The following is a 23,407-nucleotide window of genomic DNA, read 5'->3' as shown; positions in this document are numbered from 1 at the left end:
GCTCCGGGAACCACACAGAGGTCCACACCACAGAAGGGGGTCTACATTCCCATGTACGTCACTGTATAAAATTATATGAGAAAGGATGATTTGTCAGAGGATATTATATCACTCATACATAAATTCTAGACAGTTCATTGGTTGATTACCATTTATCATTTTTACTATCACCTTCTCCGTGTGATAGTCTTTACCATCATGTGCTCTGCCGTAGTGCGCCTGCGCCAAGCCGTGCGCTGACTCTTGGACTCGCCGATTTAATTATGGGGTGGACCCCAAAATGTGAAGTATATCATGGCAAAACATGGTGTTATGTTGTAGTGAAAAACCTAGTTTCCTACCTAAAATAGTATTTTAGTAATATAATTTATGCATGAGTGATATAAAACAAATATTAACTGTCTTAAATTCGTGTAATGGTCGAAATATAATCACTCGGTGAAAGATGTATTGTTCCATTCCACTCGCCGTGATTATATTTCGACCATCACACTCATAGACAGTTAATATTTGTATAATGTTATATGTATTTGAGCCGAAAGAACACCGCCCCACAGAAGTCTTAATTTTCCGGGTGTTTTGTTATAACCCCAACGAGAAAATGCATTTCCCCCCCCCCCCCAAAATGCTCTGTATTGTGCAAAACGCCTCCACTGATGACAATTAAATACTTGGTGACCTTAAATCCATATTATAACATTTGCTGAGGGGAACCCCCTCAAAAAAAATTAATATTGTCTGTTATCAATGTAGGGCTGAATAGCTTCAAGAACTTTGGCTTTGGTGTGCAGGGGTTATGTGTGGCTGCTGTGCAGGCGATCATAAAGACGCGTATCGACCAGAGGAAGACGGAATTAGCAATATTGTAACGGAGGTGTTAACATCTGGCGTTTGAGCTCCGGGAACCACACAGAGATCCACACCACAAAAGGGGTCTACGTTCCCATGTACGTTACTGTATAAAATTATATGAGAAAGGATAATTTGTCAGATGATAATGTTATAATTATGTATTTGAGCCGAAAGAACACCGCCCCACAGAAGTCCTAATTTTCAGGGTGTTTTGTTATAACCCCAACGAGAAAATGCATTTTTTTTTTCAAAAATGCTCAGTATTGTGCAAAACGCCTCCACTGATGACAATAAAGCCATATTACTAAGTATAACATTTGCTGAGGAGAATATCAAGACTTTAGGTGCTGTAGTTTTGTCAAAATCCGAGATTTTGAATAAACCGGCAGGAACCGTCGGTTTATTTTTACGATAGAAATATAATTCGAACGCGTATGCGATGTTCATAACCCAGAACTACGTACACGATGTGCGGGACACGCACACCAGAAGATCGTACCGTATTACAACCACCAAAGTAACATGCATTGGCGCTAGTAGTAAATTCCATTTTTTTTTGCTTTACCTCACTTGTTCGGCTCAAGGGGACATATCTGACAGTAAAAGCTAACTTTTATGGAAAATAAATACTAATCTATTTTTAAAGAAATGTTATATGGCTTTAATTGCGCTTTTTAACGGAATGTCACTGTGAAAGAATTTAAAGCCCAAAGCAACCCCCTAACTACTTTTTGCATGATTATACCAATACACCCAATGAAGTACTATTAAGATACCATGTTGACTTTTTTAATCTATACCCATCTCAGCTGGTTCTGAGTTTTATCTGGGTATCGTTTGTATAATTGATTGCTAAAATTTATTCGTGAAATTAATCTATATAGTTTGGTGTTTTAAAAATATTGTAAAACGCATTGAGATTTTGTATGTAATGGGCTATAAAAGAAATAAATATTACTATTTATTATAATCAGTATTATTATTATTAAAGACTAAACCGGAAGTGCTTTTTACATTTTACTGTAAAATTAAAACTACTGTAATTTAAATTACAGTAAAATGTTAGATTTTATAATAAACCCGGAATCCCGGTTTATTCACCGTGTTCACTGACCGAGTGATGGCTGAATCGTCTCGTATGTTGATATTCGTCGTTAGTTATACGTCTGATTAATACGTCCCAGTTGCGTGAAGCTCCGCTAAATAACGATCGGCGAGCTAATACACGCATTCACGATAACTTATAGGCGCTGGAATGAAATAGTGTCTTTTTGTTTTACCTCATTTTTTTGGCTCGAAATTAAAAAGGCAAATACTGCGATCAGTGAAAGTAAACAAAATGCTAAAAACAAATAAGAATTTATTTGTCGGTAAAATTATTGAGAGAGCCGTTCACAATCATGTGTATTCTTATGTATCGGAACATGGGGCCAAAACAAATCTTTCACAACCGATCATGAGATTTTCACCCTGGAACGTGTGTCAAACATAAAACCCTAAGAAACTATACGTATAGTGTATACATGTTGAGGGGCCAAGTGGACTTACGGTCTTCTTGCGCTCAGGTATTCAATTGGTTTTCCTTAACACAAATAAGACTAAAGTGATGTTATCGGGCAGTAGTGCAAAATTACGTCAAGTTGATGAAGATTCTTTTTCAGTCATTGTTATCGGTTGTAAACTAGAGAGAGTTAACAAGGCTAAATGTTTATGTATTGTAATTGATGATGAATATTTGTGGCATAACCAAGTAAATTGTGTTATTCAGAAAATGTTCTGTCTTACAAAAACGATGTGCTAGAATTATTTTGAGCGTAAATTCCCAAACCTCGTCTAATGGTGTGTTTCCAGTATTAGGATGGAACTCACTTTATGATCGTTGCAATTATTTTAAAGCACTACTGATGTTTAAATTTTGCCTGTCGCCATCATATCTTTCTTCCAAATGTAAATTTGTATCAGATTATCATGGCATATACAAGACAAGCTGTGGCTGGTCTGTTAGCATTAGCGCTGCCACCTTGCTTTAATGGTAATGATACCGAATAATTTAAATTTTCTTTCTCCTACAGTGGTGTTGAGGTATGGAACAAAATAAATTATGATGTAAGAAACGCCTCAAATTTACAATGTTTTAAGAATATGTATAAGTTATAATGTGATGTTATTAGTGGTTTCATATGTATTTAACAGTGTACTTATATAATGATTGGTGCTATATTTTGTTATCAGTCTTTAATACCGAATTTATTAATTCGTTTTAAGCCTGTACTTTTGAATGGAACGGAAGTAAGAGTGCTCTATTTTTGCAACAAAATGTTTGTTTTTTCCAAGAGCATAAGCAGACTTTCAGATTTTTTTTGCCGTCGGTAAATATTTTTTAAATTAAGTCTTTTATAACATATTAAAAAGATAAAGACCCCTGCTGTATAATAAACTAGGTAAGTTTTGAGTAACTTTCATGAAAATTATCAAAAGAAGTGCCTATTCTTTTGTGTGTGTATGGTCCATCACCTGTCACTTGGTGGTAGTCTTGTAAAATGTCTAATGGCGCTGCCCATGGCCACTTGATGAATCGTTTAATTCGAATTAATCAATTCAATATTATTAGATTGGTTTGATTTGATATGTGTTATTAATTTTATTGTACTGTTGTGCAATTGTTATATGATGCAGGGCCCCGTGTAAGAACAGCATTTTTGCTGTTCGGGCTACCCTGGGTAAATATGATGTAATAAATAGATAAATAAAATCAATTATTTATGGAAATCGCACATTGTTGATTTAAGGGATCCAAAATGAGCGTTTATTGCGTTTCGACAGTATTTTTTGTGGGACATGAGAGCACCTCAGACCTATCGAATTGCATTCTGAATACGAAGCATGTCTTTCTGATATCAAATAAATTTCATTTTTTGAAAATCACAATATAATACCAATTTTATGACAAATTATAAAAATTTGATATTTTTCAAATTTTTGATATATAACAGTCCTCGAAGTAATTATATAAATCTAATGATATATTCTTAAAGTGTATGTAGCAGGAGGAAAAGCCGACGGTCAATTGAAAATTTTGACCTTTCATATTGAAGATATGGATTTTTTTCCCAAAAAGACCTAATTTTTTTGGTGTTTTGGGAAAAAAATCCATATCTTCAATACGAAAGGTCAAAATTTTCAATTGATCGTCGGCTTTTCATCCCACCTACATACACTTTAAGTATAAATCATCAGATTTATAAAGTTTACTTCAAGTACTGTTAAATATCAAAAATATCAATTTTAATGATTTGCCATAAAATGTGTATTAAATTGCGAATTTCAAAAATCAAAATTATTTGATATCAGAATGACATTCTTCGTATTCAGAATGCAATTCGATATGTCTGACGTGCTCTAATGTCCCAAAATAAATACTGTCCAAACGTTCATACCCCAGCCCTTAATGTTTTGAAATTTGTTGCCGAGATGCATCAACTGCAACGGATGATCAAACATCAAGAGTGACTTCACCGTAGCAAGACTGTAGATTTGTTTTTGTTTTTTACTTCTAGTCTGTAGTATTTTATAGTATTATATTTCGTACAGCTATTTTTAAATATAATCCAGTTGTATAAGTTCATAATGTGCAGGTAGTAAACATGAAGTAGAAAGATTAAAACATTCAACTGCACACCAAGTTATTTTCCCAAATATTTCAGAACCAACTGGTTCCTTCCTCAGTAGGTAATGGTGTGTGAGATGCTGCTGAGATCAGTGTTTCTAGAAGATCTTCTACTAGAGTTGCCAGTTGGTTTCAGTGATTTCAGCCAACTGTTGCACACTGGAGATAGTTCGTACCCATGGGAGGTATTGATTTTGGGCTGCGGGTCTCTCCTAATGTGGATCGCTTCACGGATTTACCTTGTGTCATTCCTGCTGTCCTTTTCCAAAATGGTATCTCCCCTCCAGTCAATATTGTGAGCGGATACATGGAAATTGGCTCTTGGAGCAACTGACTTATGCTCCTTAAGTCTGAACTTGAGTTTCCTTCTGGTTTCACCAATGTAAACAGAGCTACCATCCGTGCATGGAAAGTGGTATATAGCTCCTGTTTGGTCTTCTTTTTCAGAACGGTCCTTAGGTGCTACCAGATTCTTACGCAGCGCGGTGAGGGGTCTAAAAGTGGCAAAAACCCAATACTGCTGAAACACGCGACGAAGTTCCTCACTGACATATAGCAAGTTGACATTAGCTTTGCACTTGGTGTTAGCATTCGCTACAGAAGAGTTATCTGCTTGCTATTTCGGTTTGCAAGCTTTGTGAAATGTCCAACGCTCGTATCCACAATTCTGGAGTGCGGACTGAACATGGGAGATTTCTTTCTCTCTGTCTAATGGGTCCGTAACCTCGAAATCCGCCCGGTGGAACAAAGTCTTGATTACGCTCAACTTATGCTCCAGCGGGTGGTGGCTGTTAAAATTGAGATATTGGTTAGTGTGCGTAGGTTTACAATACACACTGACCCGTAAAGAACCGTCCTCGGAGCGCTTGACCAAAATATCTAAGAATGGAAGCTGTCCATCCGCCTCCACTTCACTTTGAGAGTTGATGTGCTCTGTGAATTCGTAGAAATGCTCCCGTTTAATAATTACGAACACGTCATCCACGTAGCGAAGCCACACTATGGGTGGATGAGATTCAGATCTTGAGAGTTCCTGCTAAACCATACGCGCAATGATTTCATCCTCCAAAAACTGATTGACAAGCCTTTTCCTGCATAGGTACGCATTCCCGTCCATGTAAACAAAGCCGTTGGGCCTACTCACAGCCCCAGCGTAGCGTATCACATGGGGCTGCAGTACTTCATTAACATAGCGATTCGCGTTGGCGTTGTCATTGATGTGAACGATATCCATTTTCCCTGCAACCCAGTAAGAACTTTTGTCCCCGAGCGCCCCCCCCGTGCCCACTAAGTAAGAAACCCTTTTTGCTACAATTTTTTTGCAAAATATGTTGATTTTTGCTCACACCCCCTTCCCCTCACTCACTTGCTCCAGCGTTGATTCCCGTCCGTAACATTATACATTGCACCTCCAAATTCAGTCACATGTACCACACAGCAACGCGGAGGGAACTACACACACCCCTCCCCTCCCCTCCCCTCCCCGACACTCAATTTGCCCCTCTGGAGGGCGGGTTAGTGTAGTGGTCTTTCACTCGCTTCTCACCGCTGTGGTCGATTTAAACTCCCAGCGGTGCCACATGTGAGTTTGGTTGCCGATCCATGCTCGTTCTCGCAGGTTTTTCTCTGGGTGCTCCGGTTTACTTCCTGCATCTAAAATCGGAACTCTTCCCATATCCCTGTCCCATCATATCCGGATGGTATCCCTTGAATTTAGTAGCCTCTGAGCACTATTGGGCTTAGCCTGGCTTCGGCCGAATGTTATAAATAAATAAATAAAATACACGCTAATAAGCACAATAATACTGTATTGCATTATTTGGCAGCTTTTAATATGAAAAGTACTTCTTGGGTTCAATTTCTCACTCAGTGTTGGTATGATGGGCCTCGTAAAGTGTACCAAAACCCATTCCAATCGCATGCGTATTTTGTGAAGAAATAAGGTCAAATGTAAAGGAGAACTTACTTTTTAAAGTCTTTTTCAAAACCTTTGGTTATTTTTTTTTCCAATTTCGAAGATACAGTTGAATTCCTTTTCCTTTTCAAATATGTATACTTTTAATCTTTTATATATTTTGTCTTCGTTAATTTTAAAAGTTACACAGTATGTAGTAAAGACAAAGTTTTAAAGATTTTTCGCCAAACGCTATCCTGCGCCCCTAGAACAGATCTCCCTCTGAATGTGAACCAAAGAAAAAATTAACATAACAATAAAATGGATAGGCTTAGTAGCAAGTAAATGAGGCGGAAAATAAGGCCTATCCCGACGGTGTCCAGGAGTGCACCTGAAATCTGAGTATACGTATATCGATGAGAGTATTCGTATCAAATATCGCGATTTTGCATACTGGCGAACCCAGTTCGTATATACCATGAGACTGCAATGTTTAGTAACAAAGGCAATGGACTGGTCTATCGATTATTCAGGGAAGGAACAGCATAAGATCACTTCACTTTGTGACCAAATGTTTGGTATGACGTCACATGTCACCTCTAAAATGAATATAAAGAGCAACGATATCCATTGTTTGCGGCACAAGGTACTTCATGCGTTCAGCTGAATTTATACTGCATTGTTGAGTGAAGAGCGATTGGTTTCTAGCTATTGAGAAAGAAGACATGTTTGTTGCGTTGGTAGAATCGCGCTACCTCACTAGTCAAATACCAGTCGTTCGTCGCTCAGCGATGGAGTATAAATTCAGCTTTATAGATGGTTTATAATAGTGTGGTACTCGTCAGTACGCAGTAAAATCACGACGATAGTATATGTACATGGGATCATCTGTGTACAATATTACATTGATGGCTCGGTTCAAATCTTTCATTTTGCATGGCGTAACGTATTATGTAACTAGTGCTCCATTGGGCTATTCCATTTGAAATCCATACACCCTTTATGGAAGACATGCCCTTAATATACTACAAAGGGAGTGTGAATTTCAAATAAGGGTTACCTGAATGAATAGGTGGTGCATAGATTTCAGATGGAATAGTCCATTGGCAGGGGTGAAGAGCTCAATAATTGCCCGAGCCATATGTGTACACAAATTACAGGGCTCATGACAAGGTTAAGTCACCGCCCTGTTGAACATAATGTCATATTATCTTTTGTCAGAAGAAAGAAAAATAGTGCGGAGGAATTTAAACTTGCTACATATATCGTGGGCCCTGCGGTTTGTGTTACACCTATATTGCTGGGGCATTGATCAACGAAGTATTGTGCCATTAACTCGATGTGTTTTTTACGATCATGTCTTTCTTGAGAACGATGGGTTTCTTGATTAGGTATGTGATAGACTGTACATGGTAAACGATCAGTTTAAATTGTGTAAAATTCAAACGTCCTTGAGGCATTGAGTTGGTGTTGTAAACCACTCCAATAAGATGACGCCATTTTACATGTTGGGTGTGCCGATTCACATTTGTCAGTTCCCAGACTGTGACTCATTAATTAACCTCATAGGGTAATACAGGGGTCTACATTTTTTAAATGCCAACATGTCCGACACTCACGTCACAAGTATACAAATTATTTAGGGACGTCAAAATGTACAGTTTGTACAAAGGACCTGTCTACGGTTGATGCGTTATGTAACAATACAGGTGAAAGTTCAAAAACGTTAATTGTTCCGACTTGGTTCCATTTGAACCATTTGTTGTCCGTCTACCCAAAACAATTGTTAAGAAGAAACATAGACAGATGCTCCACATGCTTTCATTTCCTCACAGCGACCTCAGTGTTGCTGCACTGACTTCTGGAAGTCTAGCCTAGCAGGAAAGTTTTGTCGCTGCTTCTGTCGTGATCTCTGTGGTCGTGGTTCATCTTCATCGGTGTTATCCCAGTTTTCTGGTTTGAGGTACACATATCCTTTTGTGTTAAATGCCTTGGCAACGATATTGCTCTGTAATGGAAAAGGCCATTATTAATCCATCGGTAAGCTTATAAAAATATAAGACATGTTTCTCAAATGCTTTATAAAAACGTATCTTTCTCGTCACCACTCTTTACAAAACTCGCGGACGACGAATGAACGTTTTGAGTAAGTTTTTTGGGGAAATATATTTTGACAGAAACTTATTTTAACCTGAAGGTGGCTCTTAATCAATGAATGAAAACCAACACTCCTTGACCCTAATTTAAAGCCTGGATTTCTGGCTCTCTAGATCAGTGTCCCAATTAAAGCTAGCATAGTGTTATCAAGTATTATCAAATATTATCAAATGTAGGGCTTAAGATTTCGAATGACAAGCGCTATTGTTATTCCAGATAAATTTGTCCCTTGATGATTTAAGATGACATCAATAAAGTCGCTTTTATCTTATTATCTATTTTGTCATACAAACCTCTGCATTTGTCAGCATAACTTGCAGTTGCTCTCTGAGGTTGGTGAATCCTGGACGCTTAGATGGTTTCGCTTGCCAGCATGCAGTCATTATCACATACCTGTATACATGTGTAAAGAAACTTTTGTGTATAATGAAAAAAATACCTATATTTGCTACTGAGGGCCAGTGTTCGATAAAGCTCGATAAAACTCTCATTAAATAGGGTCATAGTTAACAAGGGCAATCTAGCTATTTCTTGACCAAACCTTATTCACCCAATATAGGTATTTTTCACATGATATCAAACATGGGTGCTGGGTATTATGACTGTCCTCTGGAGTAGTAAAGCATCTCATGGATATTACCAATACTGATTATTACAGAGAGAACATCACCAACATTGGCCCTCTATAAAAAAAATTTACACGATCTTAGCAGGTTCTACTTAAATAGGCTGGATCAGACTCCAATTACGGCCCCGTTGAAGCCATTCTTTTAACATTCTTCAAAGAGCTTGTGCATTATGTGTATGATTTCTTAATAATAAGATCCGAATGTTATAAGTTGTTTGGCTCACTAGGTTGTTCGTGTTTTATTTACTTACGTCTGATGAAATAAGATCACCTTTTGCCACCTAGGGCCAGTTTCGATAAAGCTCGGCTAGAGGCAAGGCTACTTTGACGATTGAGCTTAGAATCATATCAACCTAATTTTGTAGATTAATTTAATTATTGTGGTTACTTAAAGAGGATCCGATGATGTATTGGGCTATTCCAGTTAAAGTCCATACACCTCCTATGAAAGACAGGACCTTAATCTGAAACACAGGGGATGTAGTTTTCAAATGGAGTCACCCAGCCCATTTGAAACACACACTCCTAGTGTGGAAGATTATTAAGGTCATGTCTTCCATGCATAGTAGTGTATATGGATTTCAACTGGAATAGCTCATTTACATAAACATAAGACTACTGGGTACCATCATTTTAATATATCCTTTAGCCCCATACAATACTCACAACTCTGTACTGCAATGTTCAGGTCTTTCAAGTCGCGTTCCCTGTACGACCATCTTGATAACTTGCTTTGATTTGTATCCTCCGTATGGATATGAACCTATAGATACCAATAATTACAGGTAAATATCGTCATAATTCCCGCATTATACTGACGAATCCAGCAAAACCGACTTTACTATTGTCGCTGCTTGCGCTTGGCGAATCGCGCATAAGGATAGCATGTCTGAACGGTTCAATAGTATTCTGGTAAGTGTCGGTATATTGAAATCAGAACGACAAAATTAAAATTGACGACAAAATTGAGGTATAAAGGCATTATATTGAGAAATTTAATGTAGACAGAAAACTGAGGATATTAGGTTTTATTTGGGAAAGTGCATGGAGCACACAACGAAGGCAAACTATAGCAAGCTATGGTTAATAACAATAGTACGAAGAACTTATTTAATTCAAAGCTATTACATTATAGTATGAGACATCATTATCTTTTGACTACGAAGCCTTCTGACACAAGATATCTTTAATGGGAATTACACTCAAGTACAAAATTATAATACTCAAGATGAGATTTTTAAAAAGTCCACTGTCATACATAATGGAGCGCCTTGTGCGCAATCAAGGCCTCTTTAAGTATGTGGTCCTCTATTTTGTCTGTCGGCATGACGTCATTTTCGATAGATCGCTCCTTCCCGTTGGTTGCTTTTGCCGATATTTGGCTGTTCCATCTCGACCCCTCGGACACGACGGGTACACTTAACCTTGCACTCAATGGGGTAAAATCTCAAAATATGCCATAAAATAAAAACCTCCCGATGAATGAATTCCAATAGTTCGATTTCTTATCAGGGAAATCAACTTTAAATAATTACCAAAAACAAGACAAGTGAAAATTGACTTGAACTGAAATACCCTGTACAAACCAATAGGGATTTCGCGAGGGTGTCCCCTTTAACAGACGTGAGAAGTGGGTAAGGGCAGTAGTGGAATAGCCCCGACCAAGAGAATGGACGGTGGTCTGTAGCATACATTTAAAGAAAGTATCATGATAAAAAATAAATGTCCTCTCGCTTACCCATAGTGACAAGCTCCCAGCACACCACTCCGAAGGACCACACATCTGATTTAGTGCTGTAGACATTGTCTCGAATGTTCTCTGGGGCCATCCATCTCACTGGAACGGGTGCCTTTATGAAAATATTAATGTGTATAGACCACTTGACATCATTGTTTTGTTTATCAACAAAGGCGGGGAACTGGTCTATCGATATGCTTGAACGAACCGCTACACTATTCAATGGCGCTCTTGTACTATATGAAATGTGGTGGGCGATTTAAAATGCACGTGCCCTGAGCAAGCTACGATGTGTGCGCACACTGCAGGGCAAAGAACAATTTAAAACTGCCATACTGCCGGGCAATGACGTCACATGTCAAGTGGTCTATAGCAATAGTCTCTAGCTATGCTTTCATCTACTGATGAAAAATACCCGACTGGTCATCTGAAAGCGTTCAGTATCATAGAGGTGGTTTACCTTTACACATATGATTTAATAGGCCCATTGTTGACAAGGGACAGTCTAGTTATTGCTTGACGGAAGCTTATTCACCGAATGTTGGCATCAACCACGTGATTTTAAACATGGGGGCCGGGTATTCTGGCCGTCATCTGGAGTAGTACAGCATCTCAAGTTACCATTTACCAATGCTGATTATTATTGCGCGATTTAATATTACTACATGATGTGAGCAGACTTTACTTAAGGTCCCATTCAGTGATCCCAGCGAAAGTGTTACAATTTTTAATTGTTTATAATTGCTTTAAAGTGAAGGATAAGTCATTCATATTGTCATTTGGTATTTTTGAAATGCAAATTTTTGCAAAAAACGAAGGAAACAGCAAGCAGTATTAACTAAGTTGAAAGTCATTCAAATACATGTAGCTAATTTATATACTGTCAGTATGTAAATTGCAAATTCATGTAAAATGCTTTTTTTATACTGTCAGTATGTAAATTGCAGATTCATGTAAAATGCTTCTTCTTTTTTTTTTGTGTCTTTTTTTATGTATTTAAAAATACACAGCTTTTTGCTGAACCACTAGCAGGCTATGTTAGCACATCTATGACAATGATAAAGGTACCAAAATCTGAATTTTGATGATTTTTACGATCGTCCGGATGAACAAATCACCGAATTGGCCTTTAAATCGGCTGAGTCAGACTTGTACTCCAATTACATTCCCGTTGAAGCTTTCCTCTCACATTCTTGCGCATTATGTGGATGATTTCTTACTAACAAGATTCGAAAGTTATTAGTTGTTTGGCTCATTGGCTTGTTCGGATTTTTTTCACTTACGTCTGATGACATTTTGTACTGGCTCTTGTGGTCAACATTTCTGGCAAGTCCAAAGTCACCCAGCTTACACATCAAATCCTTACTGAGCAGCACATTGCGGGAAGCTAAGTCACGGTGTATGCACTATAGAACAAAATGTAAGTAACTTGTCGTTTATTAATGCTTTACACGCTAAATGTTGACAAACTGACGACATTTTCAAATATCACATAGGTCGTCTCAAGAACTGCTGAACCAATACTAGGCTTGTTTGTACTCATTTGAATGCATTTTCCATGCTGAATCCAAATATGGTAATGAAAAATTGAAATTTGACCATTTTTGAAAAAGTTTGAAATTTTTGACATGTCGTCTGCACTCGACACCCGCGTTAAGTATGTCATCTTTATTTTCACTCTGTATATCATATCTCTGTTTCTGTGCTTGTTGCTTTACAACAAACCAAACTAATATTACCGACAAGTTACGAAAATAAAATCGCCTATATTGTGTTTCTCTACTCCAATAATTGGATTTCCTGCATCTCTTTGGGCTCATTCACGAACCAACAGTATGTACATTCATTAGTAGAAATTTATAATAAAATTTATAATGAGAATAATGAAACTTTAAACCCTGTGGAACTGATCGGGGCATGCTTTAATCCAAATGGATCGTGTAAACAGTCTGTCACTATGTTTTAAATAAGAAAATTTTACATGATAATTAGTAAAGCATTACAACATTTACAGCGAATACAACATTAACTTACAAGAATGACAATGACACACATCAAGAATAACTACTGTAACAATAATAATAATAATAATAAAACTCAAAATGGAATAAAATTAATGGCCTTATTACAATAGTAAATAAACATTTTATACAACATACTTGTTTGGTTTCAATGTATTCCATTGCCGTGGCTATTTGTACAGCAAAGGTCATGAGTTGCGTGGGGTCAAGTATCTTCTTTCCTAAACTCTTCCTCTGTTTGTGTAGATACGCTCTCAAATCACCCATCTCAGCGTATTCCAAGACGAGGAAGTACGGCACTGAAATAACAAGAGTAGAACTAAAAGTAGTAGCTTTATACATTTATAGCGAGGCTGAATTTTAATGAACCCCTTCTCGACGATTGCACGACAAAGGAAATTCACAAACAGATGTCAGCTGAATTAACTTTTACGTTGTACTATTACTGTACCTTTTTCAGTACACGCTCCCATCAGCTGAATAATATTGGGGTGAGGCTGAAAGGTCATGAGAACTTTAAGCTCCCTCTTGAAATCAGCATCTGCAACTGTTGGATCTGAAAAAAGAATACACCGCATGAAATTCTGTATTCAGCAAAACTTTATTTTACCCAATACCGGCACCGCATTCGACCAACCCAACACCATAATTATCTAAAATCACCAACACCAAAAATCAACATTAAAACCCCCCAAATCTTTACAGAAATAAATACCTTTGAATACTTTTACCGCCACAGTGGTGATAGCTGCTTTAGTAATTCCATATGCTTCAGCTTTGTACACCTCAGCAAAAGCGCCCTCACCGATCAAACCTCCCATACGAACATGTGATCGCGCAATCTCAGTAGTGCCTTGTAAATGTCCTAAACTTCCTCCTGCCGCTGCAATTTCCGCCTCGATTTGGGTAGAAAGGGTAGATGCTTTTTTCTTTTGTTGCGGATTTTTTTCATTGATCTGTAAGTAAAAATACATTGGTTGCAAACAAACGAAACATCACGGTATAACCGCCTTAAACAAATAAACTGATATACACGATTTTGATGCAATAAATAATTGTCATAAAAGACGAAATGCTGTGACAAAAGTAGCCAACACTCAACGTTGCTATATAGGCTTGTTTGTACTCATTTTAATTAAGTTTTCATGCCGATACCAAATATGGTCATGAAAATGGATAATTTTGACCTTTTTGAATTTTTAAAGAAAATTTTGAACCTGTCGTCTGCAGCCGACACCCGTGTGGAGTGGGTTATAGAAAATATTTTCCAACCTTGGGTATTTCTTCCACATGTGTCACTTTATCTTCAGCTTCAGCGTGTTCTGCGCTCGTCTCGCTTTGTGCTGGATTCGTGGTTCCTCCGAGTTGGTCTTCCTGGTTAGGACTATGGTTAGGTGTTTCTTCCAAAGTAAGATCTGCTTGTTTCCGTTTCCCTTTTTCATCTCATATGCGCAATACAAACTCAGGGACACAATCAGTAGCACGAATAGAAACACCGAGGCAGCAATGATTATTGCAAATATAGGTACATCACGGAGTGGTGCATCATCTTGTAATATAAACAACATAAACAAAAAATAGTTACTATAATGTTTATAGGGATTGTGTAGACCCATCGCTATATTCTTTTTAAAAACCTCATTTTGACTAATCATGCCCATTGGCATAACACTTAAGTCCAAATATTTAACATGGCTACAATGATGCAAAAGTGATTTGTCCGGTAAATTTGATAAAAATTTGGTAAAAACACCCATCCGTATACCACAATTGATTTCCAAAAGATGGCTAAAAATGCAAAATAAAGTTGCGCCACGTCACCATTTATACGTTACATTATGGTTATGCGTGGCTTTAACATATCCTGTGGGTTATTATATATTGGAACTCCATTTCTTGCAAGTCCTCACTATGGGAGTTTCCGGCCTCGGCCCTGCCGGGCTGAAAAGGGGTATAATCCTTCTTGTCTTCCATGAGTAACCGCGTCACATCGGGTATAATCTTCCTTCCAGGAGCAACCACTGTGCATGATTGACGGGCTATTCCATTGCTCGTAATAGGGTAGTGTATTTTAGCGGGACAATGCTGGATGGTGCACGCACGCGTGCACGATGTGCAAGGTAGACTTTCGCCAAGACTTGGCATGTGGTTGTTGGTGTAGGGGTGTGGGGGTGTGTGTGTTGGGGGAGGGGGGCGTGTTGTCCGAGATGTTAGGAATTATTTAAATAATAGTTATTAATATTGGAAGAACGTTTTAAACTTTAAATTAAGGCATCGTATACGATTTTATACTATTTTAGATTTTCAATTAATAACAAAATAATAAAATAGCATTTAAAAATTATATTAATAGGCCTATTTATTATCGCACGCCATGGTAACAATAAAAAAAATGGCACACTTTCCGATATAAAATTTGGGAAACAAATTAATTTAAAAAAAATAAATAAAAACAATCTTTCTTAAACCAAATTTTTATGAAATTGAGGGCCATCAATAAACCAAAATGCACCCCGAATCTGTCGCACATCCCCATAGTAGGCCTACCCTCCTTTCCACCCCCATTGCCCTAAACTAGACGTGTAATATAACCGCCACGAGTATTTTTTTTACCTGTAGGCAAGCTCACCCCTAAAGTCGCAATAGTTCTAGCCCAGATAGCTTTTAACTCACGCCTACTAATAACGTACTTTCATCAAGTGATGGCGCTGTAAGGTTTACCACGGAAGCTGTTTGGTTTACCGTGGAAGAAGATTATACCCTATATGGCCGGGCTTGCGGCCTTGATGTTTTTAAGCCCTGGCGGGCTGGGGTCTAGTACAAAAACACCAAGGTCACAAACCCGGCAGGGCTGAGGCCGGAAACTCCCATGGTGAGGACTTGCAACTAATTCCAATATATAATGGCCCCGCATGGCAAGAACTCCTGGCGTAACATTAAAGTATGGGTTTTTTATTTTATTTTTTTTACCCCTTAATTTCCATCACCTCTATCGGGTGTTACTTTATAGTTTAAACTTGATCGCTATTGTTTTTGTTGATATTGTTAATTTTCCAGCCAACAATTTGACGTCGTTACAACGTCGTACAAAAGTTATATACGTTTACTTAGGTTGTCATCTACGTTGTAAATACGTAAATTTGTGAGCTCATATTCGTGTTGTGACAACGTTACTTTCGCCGTGGATTCTCGGACGTTGATATAACGTAATATTTCAACTTGAAGTTGTGAACGTATTATTCATGCGTTGTTACAACCGAACTTAATAAGGACGTTTGAATAATACGTTCACAACTTGACCTTGAAACAACGTCATTACAACGTAATAATGACGTTATATCTACGTCCGAAAAACAACGTCGAAATAACGTTGTCACAACACCAATATAAGTTCACAAATTTACAAAGTAGATGACAACCTAAGTACAACGTCAGTGAAAATCGTGAAACCGTAGTGTGTTGGCTGTGGTAGCCCTGCGGGGCAACTTTGAACAGTATTGTTTTTAAGCACTATTGTTTTTACGACCTATAACTGGTTACTGCTATCTGAATTGGGTGATGGACTGATGGTTCCAACAAAATTGTGCTTACATCGATTTCTGTTCATTTTATGTTATCCACGAAATTATATTCTTTTAAGGGCTGGGGTATGAACGTTTGGACAGTATTTATTTTGGGACATTAGAGCACATCAGACATATCGAATTGCATTCTGAATACGAAAAATGTCATTCTGATATCAAATAATGTTGATTTTTTTAAATTCGCAATTTAATACACATTTTATGGCAAATCATTAAAAATTGATATTTTTGATATTTAACAGTACTTGAAGTAAACTTTATAGATCTGATGATTGATACTTAAAGTGTATGTAGGTGGGATGAAAAGCCGACGATCAATTGAAAATTTTGACCTTTCGTATTGAAGATATGGATAAAAAATTAGGTCTTTTGGGAAAAAATCCATATCTTCAATATGAAAGGTCAAAATTTTCAATTGATCGTCGGCTTTTCCTCCCTGCTACATACACTTTAAGAATATATCATTAGATTTATATAATTTACTTCGAGGACTGTTATATATCAAAATTTGAAAAATATCAAATTTTTATAATTTGTCATAAAATTTGTATTATATTGTGATTTAAAAAAATTAAAATTATTTGATATCAGAAAGACATGCTTCTTATTCAGAATGCAAATCGATAGGTCTGAGGTGCTCTCATGTCCCACAAAAAAATACTGTCGAAACGCAATAAACGCTCATTTTAGATCCCTTAAAGGGGTCAAACACATTGATAATAATATTATTAATAATATTACCTTCAGGTGGTCCTGGAGCTTCTGTGGCTATTTGGAACAATTAAAAGAATAGAAAAATAATATTATTATATAGTAGAATATGTTTCATACTTAAGATTAGATACAGGGAGCATGTTTTGAAAAATTATAATACATAAAAAGCTTTAGGATTCTAGCGCCTCGAAATTACGTCTTCGAACCCAACTTTAAAAACAGGAAGACGTTGAACTCTATATACTAGCCATAAGAGATGCTTCTCCTGACGATTTTTCAGAATGATTTATGAAGAATTTCTATTTGGTTTGGTATTTCAAATAGTAATTAGTCCACAACACCCAGATAAACTTGCGAAATGGCTACGTTTTACTGTAAGGTAACGTTGTGCTTTACATTAGAGAATGAATTTGGAGAAAACCTTTTGAGAATTACAAACACTCGCTGAGCAGCAAGACCTTCCCTCTAAGCTTTTAATCCGATAAGCTGATTATCTATTTGTTTTCATGAATTGGAAGACATTCCTTGGTGTATTACTGAGCTCAATCATATGAAATTACTGGAGCGTGAGCCACCCAGGCTGGTGGCTCAGCATAGTATTTTATCAACAGAAGGTTTTCCCCAAATTCTTTTCCTAATGATTGCGTATGTGAGTGTGACAGGTGTAGAATATTGGATAATTGTACCCGCTGGGGGTGGGGGTGGTTCTCTCTGGTTGGATGTGTACGGGGACGTGCCACGGTTTTGGGGATCGTTTTCAACTATTTCGGTATAATCAATGGGTTAAAAGTAAGGCTAATGTGCCTAATTGGGTGCATTTGGGCAAAAGTACCCTTAAAAGCGCCCAATTTGGGTGGTTTTTGCATAGTTTTTTTGTTGCAAAAACAGCAAAATGTAGACAGACATCGTACAAATAAAAGATCCCAAGACCCCAAAGGGGGAGGGGGGGGCACTGTACAAGTGCTCCTAAATATTTAATCGAGGGACGACAAATACGTCACCCGACCCTGAGTTATTAAGGTCTTACTAAAAATGGTATAAATACCTTCAGAAATTCCGGATGTCGTCATTTGAATTTCTGGTGCGTCTGTGGCTTCAATGGTTATTTGTAATAAAATGAAATACAAATTTTGATCAACAAGTACTATTCCTATACATTTATTTGCTGGAATCAGTCAGCTACCTGCACAACCGATTCTTTTGTTCTGCAAGGCTCACTCAGTCATTTAATGAGGCAATACAAACGATCGAAATTGGTGTTGAAATGAGCAAAATTTTGAGTTACACCTTTTCAGTGTAAAAATTTTTTCTCAGCCAAATGAAAAGCAATAATTTTCATTTTTTCAGTAAATGGCTGGAAAAACTATAATGCTTGATACTGATTTTTTTTTAAATCCTGGTGTTAAACTTAGGCCTGACATTCAGTCATTTAGTGTAAGATATTCGATTTTTATAGGCTTCAGCTCGGCCCGCGAGCTTTTTCTTGGATCAACCTTTTAGCTTTTCAAAGTAATATAGTTCGCTAATGAAGGATTTACCCCAACTTTCTAAAGCACATCACCGTGAGCTATATATCATAGTTTTGTCAGAATTTCCGTTTTGATTTCACCATCTTTCACTGTCGGCTGAAAAAATTTCTAAATCAACACGTGAAATCTAAAGGCTAGTACTAGCATTGTGGATCGATATCCCTGGGTTTAATAGGAATACCGGCATGGCTATAGTGTTGCCAGAACTTCAATATAGCAAAGAAATCCCCAGACCTATAGCGCTCCTACTGATCATGTTTAACCAGAACACCCAATTGGGGATTTAATCGCTGGTCGGGCAATTTGCTTTCAATGAAAAATTGACCTGGATAACAACAAAGGAAATATCGACTATTTCTGCTGGTTGCTCTCGAGATAAAAGTACTCACCATTGCCTACTTTTACTTAGTTTGACATTTTCTGAGCATGAATGGAAAAAGGGTAAAACAAAAACGGAAATTCTGACAAAACTATAACATATAGACCCACACGATGTGCTTTACAGAGGTGGGAAATATCTTTCTTTAGCAAACTATGTTAGTTTGAGACGCTAAAACATGAATTCCGTAAAAAGCTCGCAGGCGAATTCAAGGCCTATAAAAATCAAAAATATCACACTAAAAGACACAATTTGATGCTTAATTTTAACACCAGGATTTTAAAAAAATGTATATCCAAGCACCAAGTTTTTAACTGACATTACTGAAGAAAAAAAATATTGCTTTATATTTGACCGAGAAAATTAATTTCATAGCAAAAAGGTGTATCTCTGAATTGTGCTGATTTTTACATGTATCGATCGACTTTTAGCGCGACTAAGCATTTCTAAAGAATTGGTTGTCCAGGCGGCAGACTGGAATAGCCATTACATCATCACCTTGGATAAAGCCATGCATACAATTTGAAGTGTTTTGGTTCAAGCAGCTCTCAAAGACAGTCCCCTGTTTACCATGTTCACACAGTATAACTAATTGGATTTTTGGAAACCAACCAATTGGTAAAAAGAACATGATAAATTCTGACAAAACTTCATATTTCAAAGACATGATTGCAGAATATTATGATTTATTTAGCTAATTACTATAACTGGATGAGTTTTTAGCTCAATTGTGTATAATGCAATTTAGGTGGATGTAAACTTCTTCTGTTCAACACAAAGTCAATAGGAACCATGCATGACTGGGAACATGTCCTTGAACCAAAGTAGGCATACAGGCTGTATTATGACATCACACTATTCCAGCGAATAAAGGGCCTCGTTGACATATTATCAGATTATAAAGCCTATCGATTACATCAAGGAAATCAAAGAAAACACTGGAGAAAGCGCCAGCAAAACGTAGAGGAGCACATGCCTCTCTGTGGATTTGCATGCGACCATGTCATATCCAAAGGAAGTCACGTCCTTGTGGTTTGCGTGAATGTTCAAAATAATGGAAATGTCCCCTTGACCCCGGCCCTTGACCCAGGAGGGTGAGAGTTCATAAAGGCAATATCGGGACCCTAGGTCACGCCATTGTTCGACATAAGATTGGGCTACATATTCAGCCATTTTGTAATCATTGACGCCTTGCTTGTTAAGGTTTTCACCAGATAGTCTGTGGCTAGTCTAAGAGCACCTTTGACTATGCGCAAATAATAGTTGACAGTTAAAATCAGGAAGATGTTTAAAATTGTTTTCGTAGATATCTCAAAAGTCACCGTCATATTGTATAGATTTACCACAGAATAGTTTGAAAAGTATACCATACTTATATTTAGCTTGGGAATCGGGAACATTTTAAGAGTGTCTGGGTGACCGTATCTACTAAACCTTTGACGTATGTCCTATGAACTCTAACCTGCCTGCAATATGACGCCATTGTCTAGACCTAAGATACATGTTCTTGAATCGTGACGTAATTCCAGTAGCCCTTCCCATAATTCAAAGTTCTGCGATTGACCCATCTTGGTAACTGGAAATGTAAACTTTGTTTAAGGCAGATATAACGTAGCCTTTTTGGGCTATTCCATTTTAAATTCATACTACACCCCCTATGGAAGACATGACCTTAATCTCCTACACAGGAGCATAGATTTCAAAAAGTGTCACCCATATTATAGGTAATACCATTTGAAATTAACACTCCTTGTGTGGAAGATAAGATCATGTCCTCCATATGGGGTGTGTGGATGTCATCTGGAATAGCCCATTCTTCCTATTCTTCTTCGTCTTTCCATTAAATGTCCATTTTGAAAGTCGAAAATCACATTTCTGCTTTTAATAATTACACTGACCACTGGTCACGTAAAAAGTTTTCCTTGTCAATTGGAGGGGGCACTGTAAACAAATCTCAATTTTCGGGAGTGGAACTGGAAACCTTTCTAAAACTTTACCTTTTTTTTGTTGTTATTTTCTTGATTTATCCTGCGAAAAAGTACTTTCAATATTTGTTCATGTTCTCGCAGAATCATATAAAATCCCCTAAGTTCAAAAAGTATAACTTAAAGGGTCCTACCTCTGATTGATAAAGGCTCGCTGAGTATTCCGAAGAAATAAACTGGTATCAAGCCGCCGTTTTGTTGCATTAAAACCAGAGTTGTTGCACTGTGTTAAAGCAAATACAATTCTCTTATCATTCGTTTTCAAGTCAACGAAATACCTGAAATATGGCAAAATCTTCTTTCTTAAAATGTTTCTTTCAAGCAGAACAAAATGAGACCATTTAAAAAGCATTTTTGAGGTTTGTCCAATGTAGAGCTGAAATTTGACATTTGACCGTTTTCCTATACTATATATAACTCAGAACTGTATATTGGAGAAATATTCCTTTTCTGAATCATTATGATGAGAAGAATTGGTAAGGCTCCTTAGCATGGTTTGAAATTTGAGCCCAGCGGCCATTTTTGTTTTATGCAAATTAGCAATTTTATTAATTTTATTATAGATGTGCACATTGTTTTTCATGAATTAAGTAATGTAAACTTGAGACCATTAGTGTAAATACGTTTAGCAGTACCTGAAAACAACTTTCCCCACATCACCATCGACGGGTGACCATGTAAAGTTATACTCCGTCTTCTTTTCTGACACTACGAAGCGATCTTCATACGCGGTACTGTTTGGGCGGGTATTATCGCATGTTTTCACTTTAACATCACCCATTTGGTGCCATGCTCCTAGAGGGCTACCTGAAGACAAGCCACTGTTGAATTCAAACGCCTGAACCCCTAAACCTATGATGGAATTAGTACCAATGTCCACTGGTATCAGAGTTACTGGATATGGACAAAGAAAGAAACATACAAGTTGAGTTAAATATGCACCATAAATTGTACCTGTGAGAAATATTTCTAGGCAAAAAATAAATATGGCAGACCTCGACCATTTTTGACAATTTTTTGCCAAACCCCCATTAATAATTTATGAGACTGTATCGTAATGTAAGGGTGGGTAGACGTTATCAGGGTCGAGCCATCTTTAATGTAAAGTAGAAGCAACACCTTTACCATGTTTACAAACAAATTTACAATGTCTGGCGATATAAAAATGCTGAATTGAGCACTTGATATCATCTAGTTTCAACTGGTCTATTCAGAACATTTCTAGCCTTTGTATTGTTACCATGGTTAACAGTTAAGTTAACACTAATAGAGCAATATTTTTATAGAGCAAACTTATTCAACAGGCAATCTCGAAGGCCAAATCATGCAATTTTGTTGAATTAGTTCTTTTAAAACAAAAAATAATATAAAAATAGTACACAAACCCGTAATTAAGTCGTTGTCTTCGTTTTTCGAGGTCGTAAGTTCAAAATGGACTCCGTGTTTTGTTGTCGACACATCTTCAATGTATTTAGGTTGTTCAGTACTATTCTGGCTACGAACGTACTCTCCTAATGCATCCCAGTCATTATAGTAACAAACTGAATTTGAAATATTCTCGATACGGGAATATGTTTGTCCACGGACCATATGGCCTTTAAGTAGCAAAATAAAGAAGATCAAAAGCAGTCCTTTTGCCATATTGGTGGAAAGTCGTCATCGCAAGTACATGTTTAAGACCAAGTTATATATCCGCTTTATGTTGATTTTCCGTTATTATTAAGAACGTCATTGCCATGTCATACATAATGAAAAGACTACCAATTGTACCAATTTCTTATTTCCTTGTTTAAATAGGTACTTTTTTTTATTCCACCTTATTTTTTAACAGATATTAAAAACAAGTCCGTTGTTTTTATTTCAGCGCAAAACAAACATTCTCAAAATACAAAAGTTGCAAACTCGAGCCTATGTTACATGTTTAATACAAGCGGAATTCACTGCAGCCATAGTCATGTACAGATAATTATTCCTTTCTCATGAAATAAAGTTGTTCGCAAAATTAAAGTTACATTGATACAGACAGAATTAATTGCTTGTAGCTCAACGAACTCTTTTACCATGACCTGGCGAACCTCTGTTCAAAGAAATCATTCAACTGAACATTTTACGAGGTAATACTTTCTATTATTTTTCTGAACTTCACGCCTTAAAGTCCCATTCAGTGATCCCATCAGCGTAAGTGTAAAAAATTAAAACTGTTTATAAATTGCTTAAAAGTGAATGAAGAATAAGTCATTCAAATTGTCATTTGGTATT

General features: G+C 37.1%; 2 protein-coding genes across 3 annotated transcripts; both read right to left on the bottom strand.

Annotated features, from left to right (window-relative positions):
• Positions 1–8,210: 8,210 nt before the first annotated feature.
• Positions 8,211–13,907, bottom strand: LOC140143841 (tyrosine kinase receptor Cad96Ca-like). The gene is made up of 8 exons (XM_072165651.1): positions 13,673–13,907; positions 13,409–13,513; positions 13,096–13,256; positions 12,220–12,342; positions 10,937–11,048; positions 9,865–9,961; positions 8,864–8,963; positions 8,211–8,421 (listed from the first exon to the last, which is right to left on the bottom strand). Exons 1-8 carry the CDS (start codon positions 13,776–13,778, stop codon positions 8,254–8,256), a joined length of 972 nt encoding a protein of 323 aa, XP_072021752.1. The 5' UTR covers positions 13,779–13,907; the 3' UTR covers positions 8,211–8,253.
• Positions 13,780–23,109, bottom strand: LOC140143842 (uncharacterized). Of its 2 annotated transcripts, XM_072165652.1 has the most exons (7): positions 22,534–23,105; positions 21,784–22,042; positions 21,283–21,371; positions 18,301–18,348; positions 17,283–17,309; positions 14,230–14,506; positions 13,780–13,913 (listed from the first exon to the last, which is right to left on the bottom strand). In XM_072165652.1, exons 1-6 carry the CDS (start codon positions 22,787–22,789, stop codon positions 14,253–14,255), a joined length of 933 nt encoding a protein of 310 aa, XP_072021753.1. In that variant the 5' UTR covers positions 22,790–23,105; the 3' UTR covers positions 13,780–13,913; positions 14,230–14,252. The 2 variants fall into 2 exon arrangements, with proteins under 2 accessions (XP_072021753.1, XP_072021754.1); XM_072165653.1 differs by lacking the exon at positions 18,301–18,348 and having other exon boundaries at positions 22,534–23,109.
• Positions 23,110–23,407: the final 298 nt, after the last annotated feature.

The sequence above is a fragment of the Amphiura filiformis genome, unplaced genomic scaffold (genome assembly GCF_039555335.1).
Source record: "Amphiura filiformis unplaced genomic scaffold, Afil_fr2py scaffold_29, whole genome shotgun sequence".
NCBI lineage: Eukaryota > Metazoa > Echinodermata > Ophiuroidea > Amphilepidida > Amphiuridae > Amphiura > Amphiura filiformis.
Note: the sequence above shows the minus strand (reverse complement) of the source record. Positions and strands in the feature narration are given on the sequence as shown.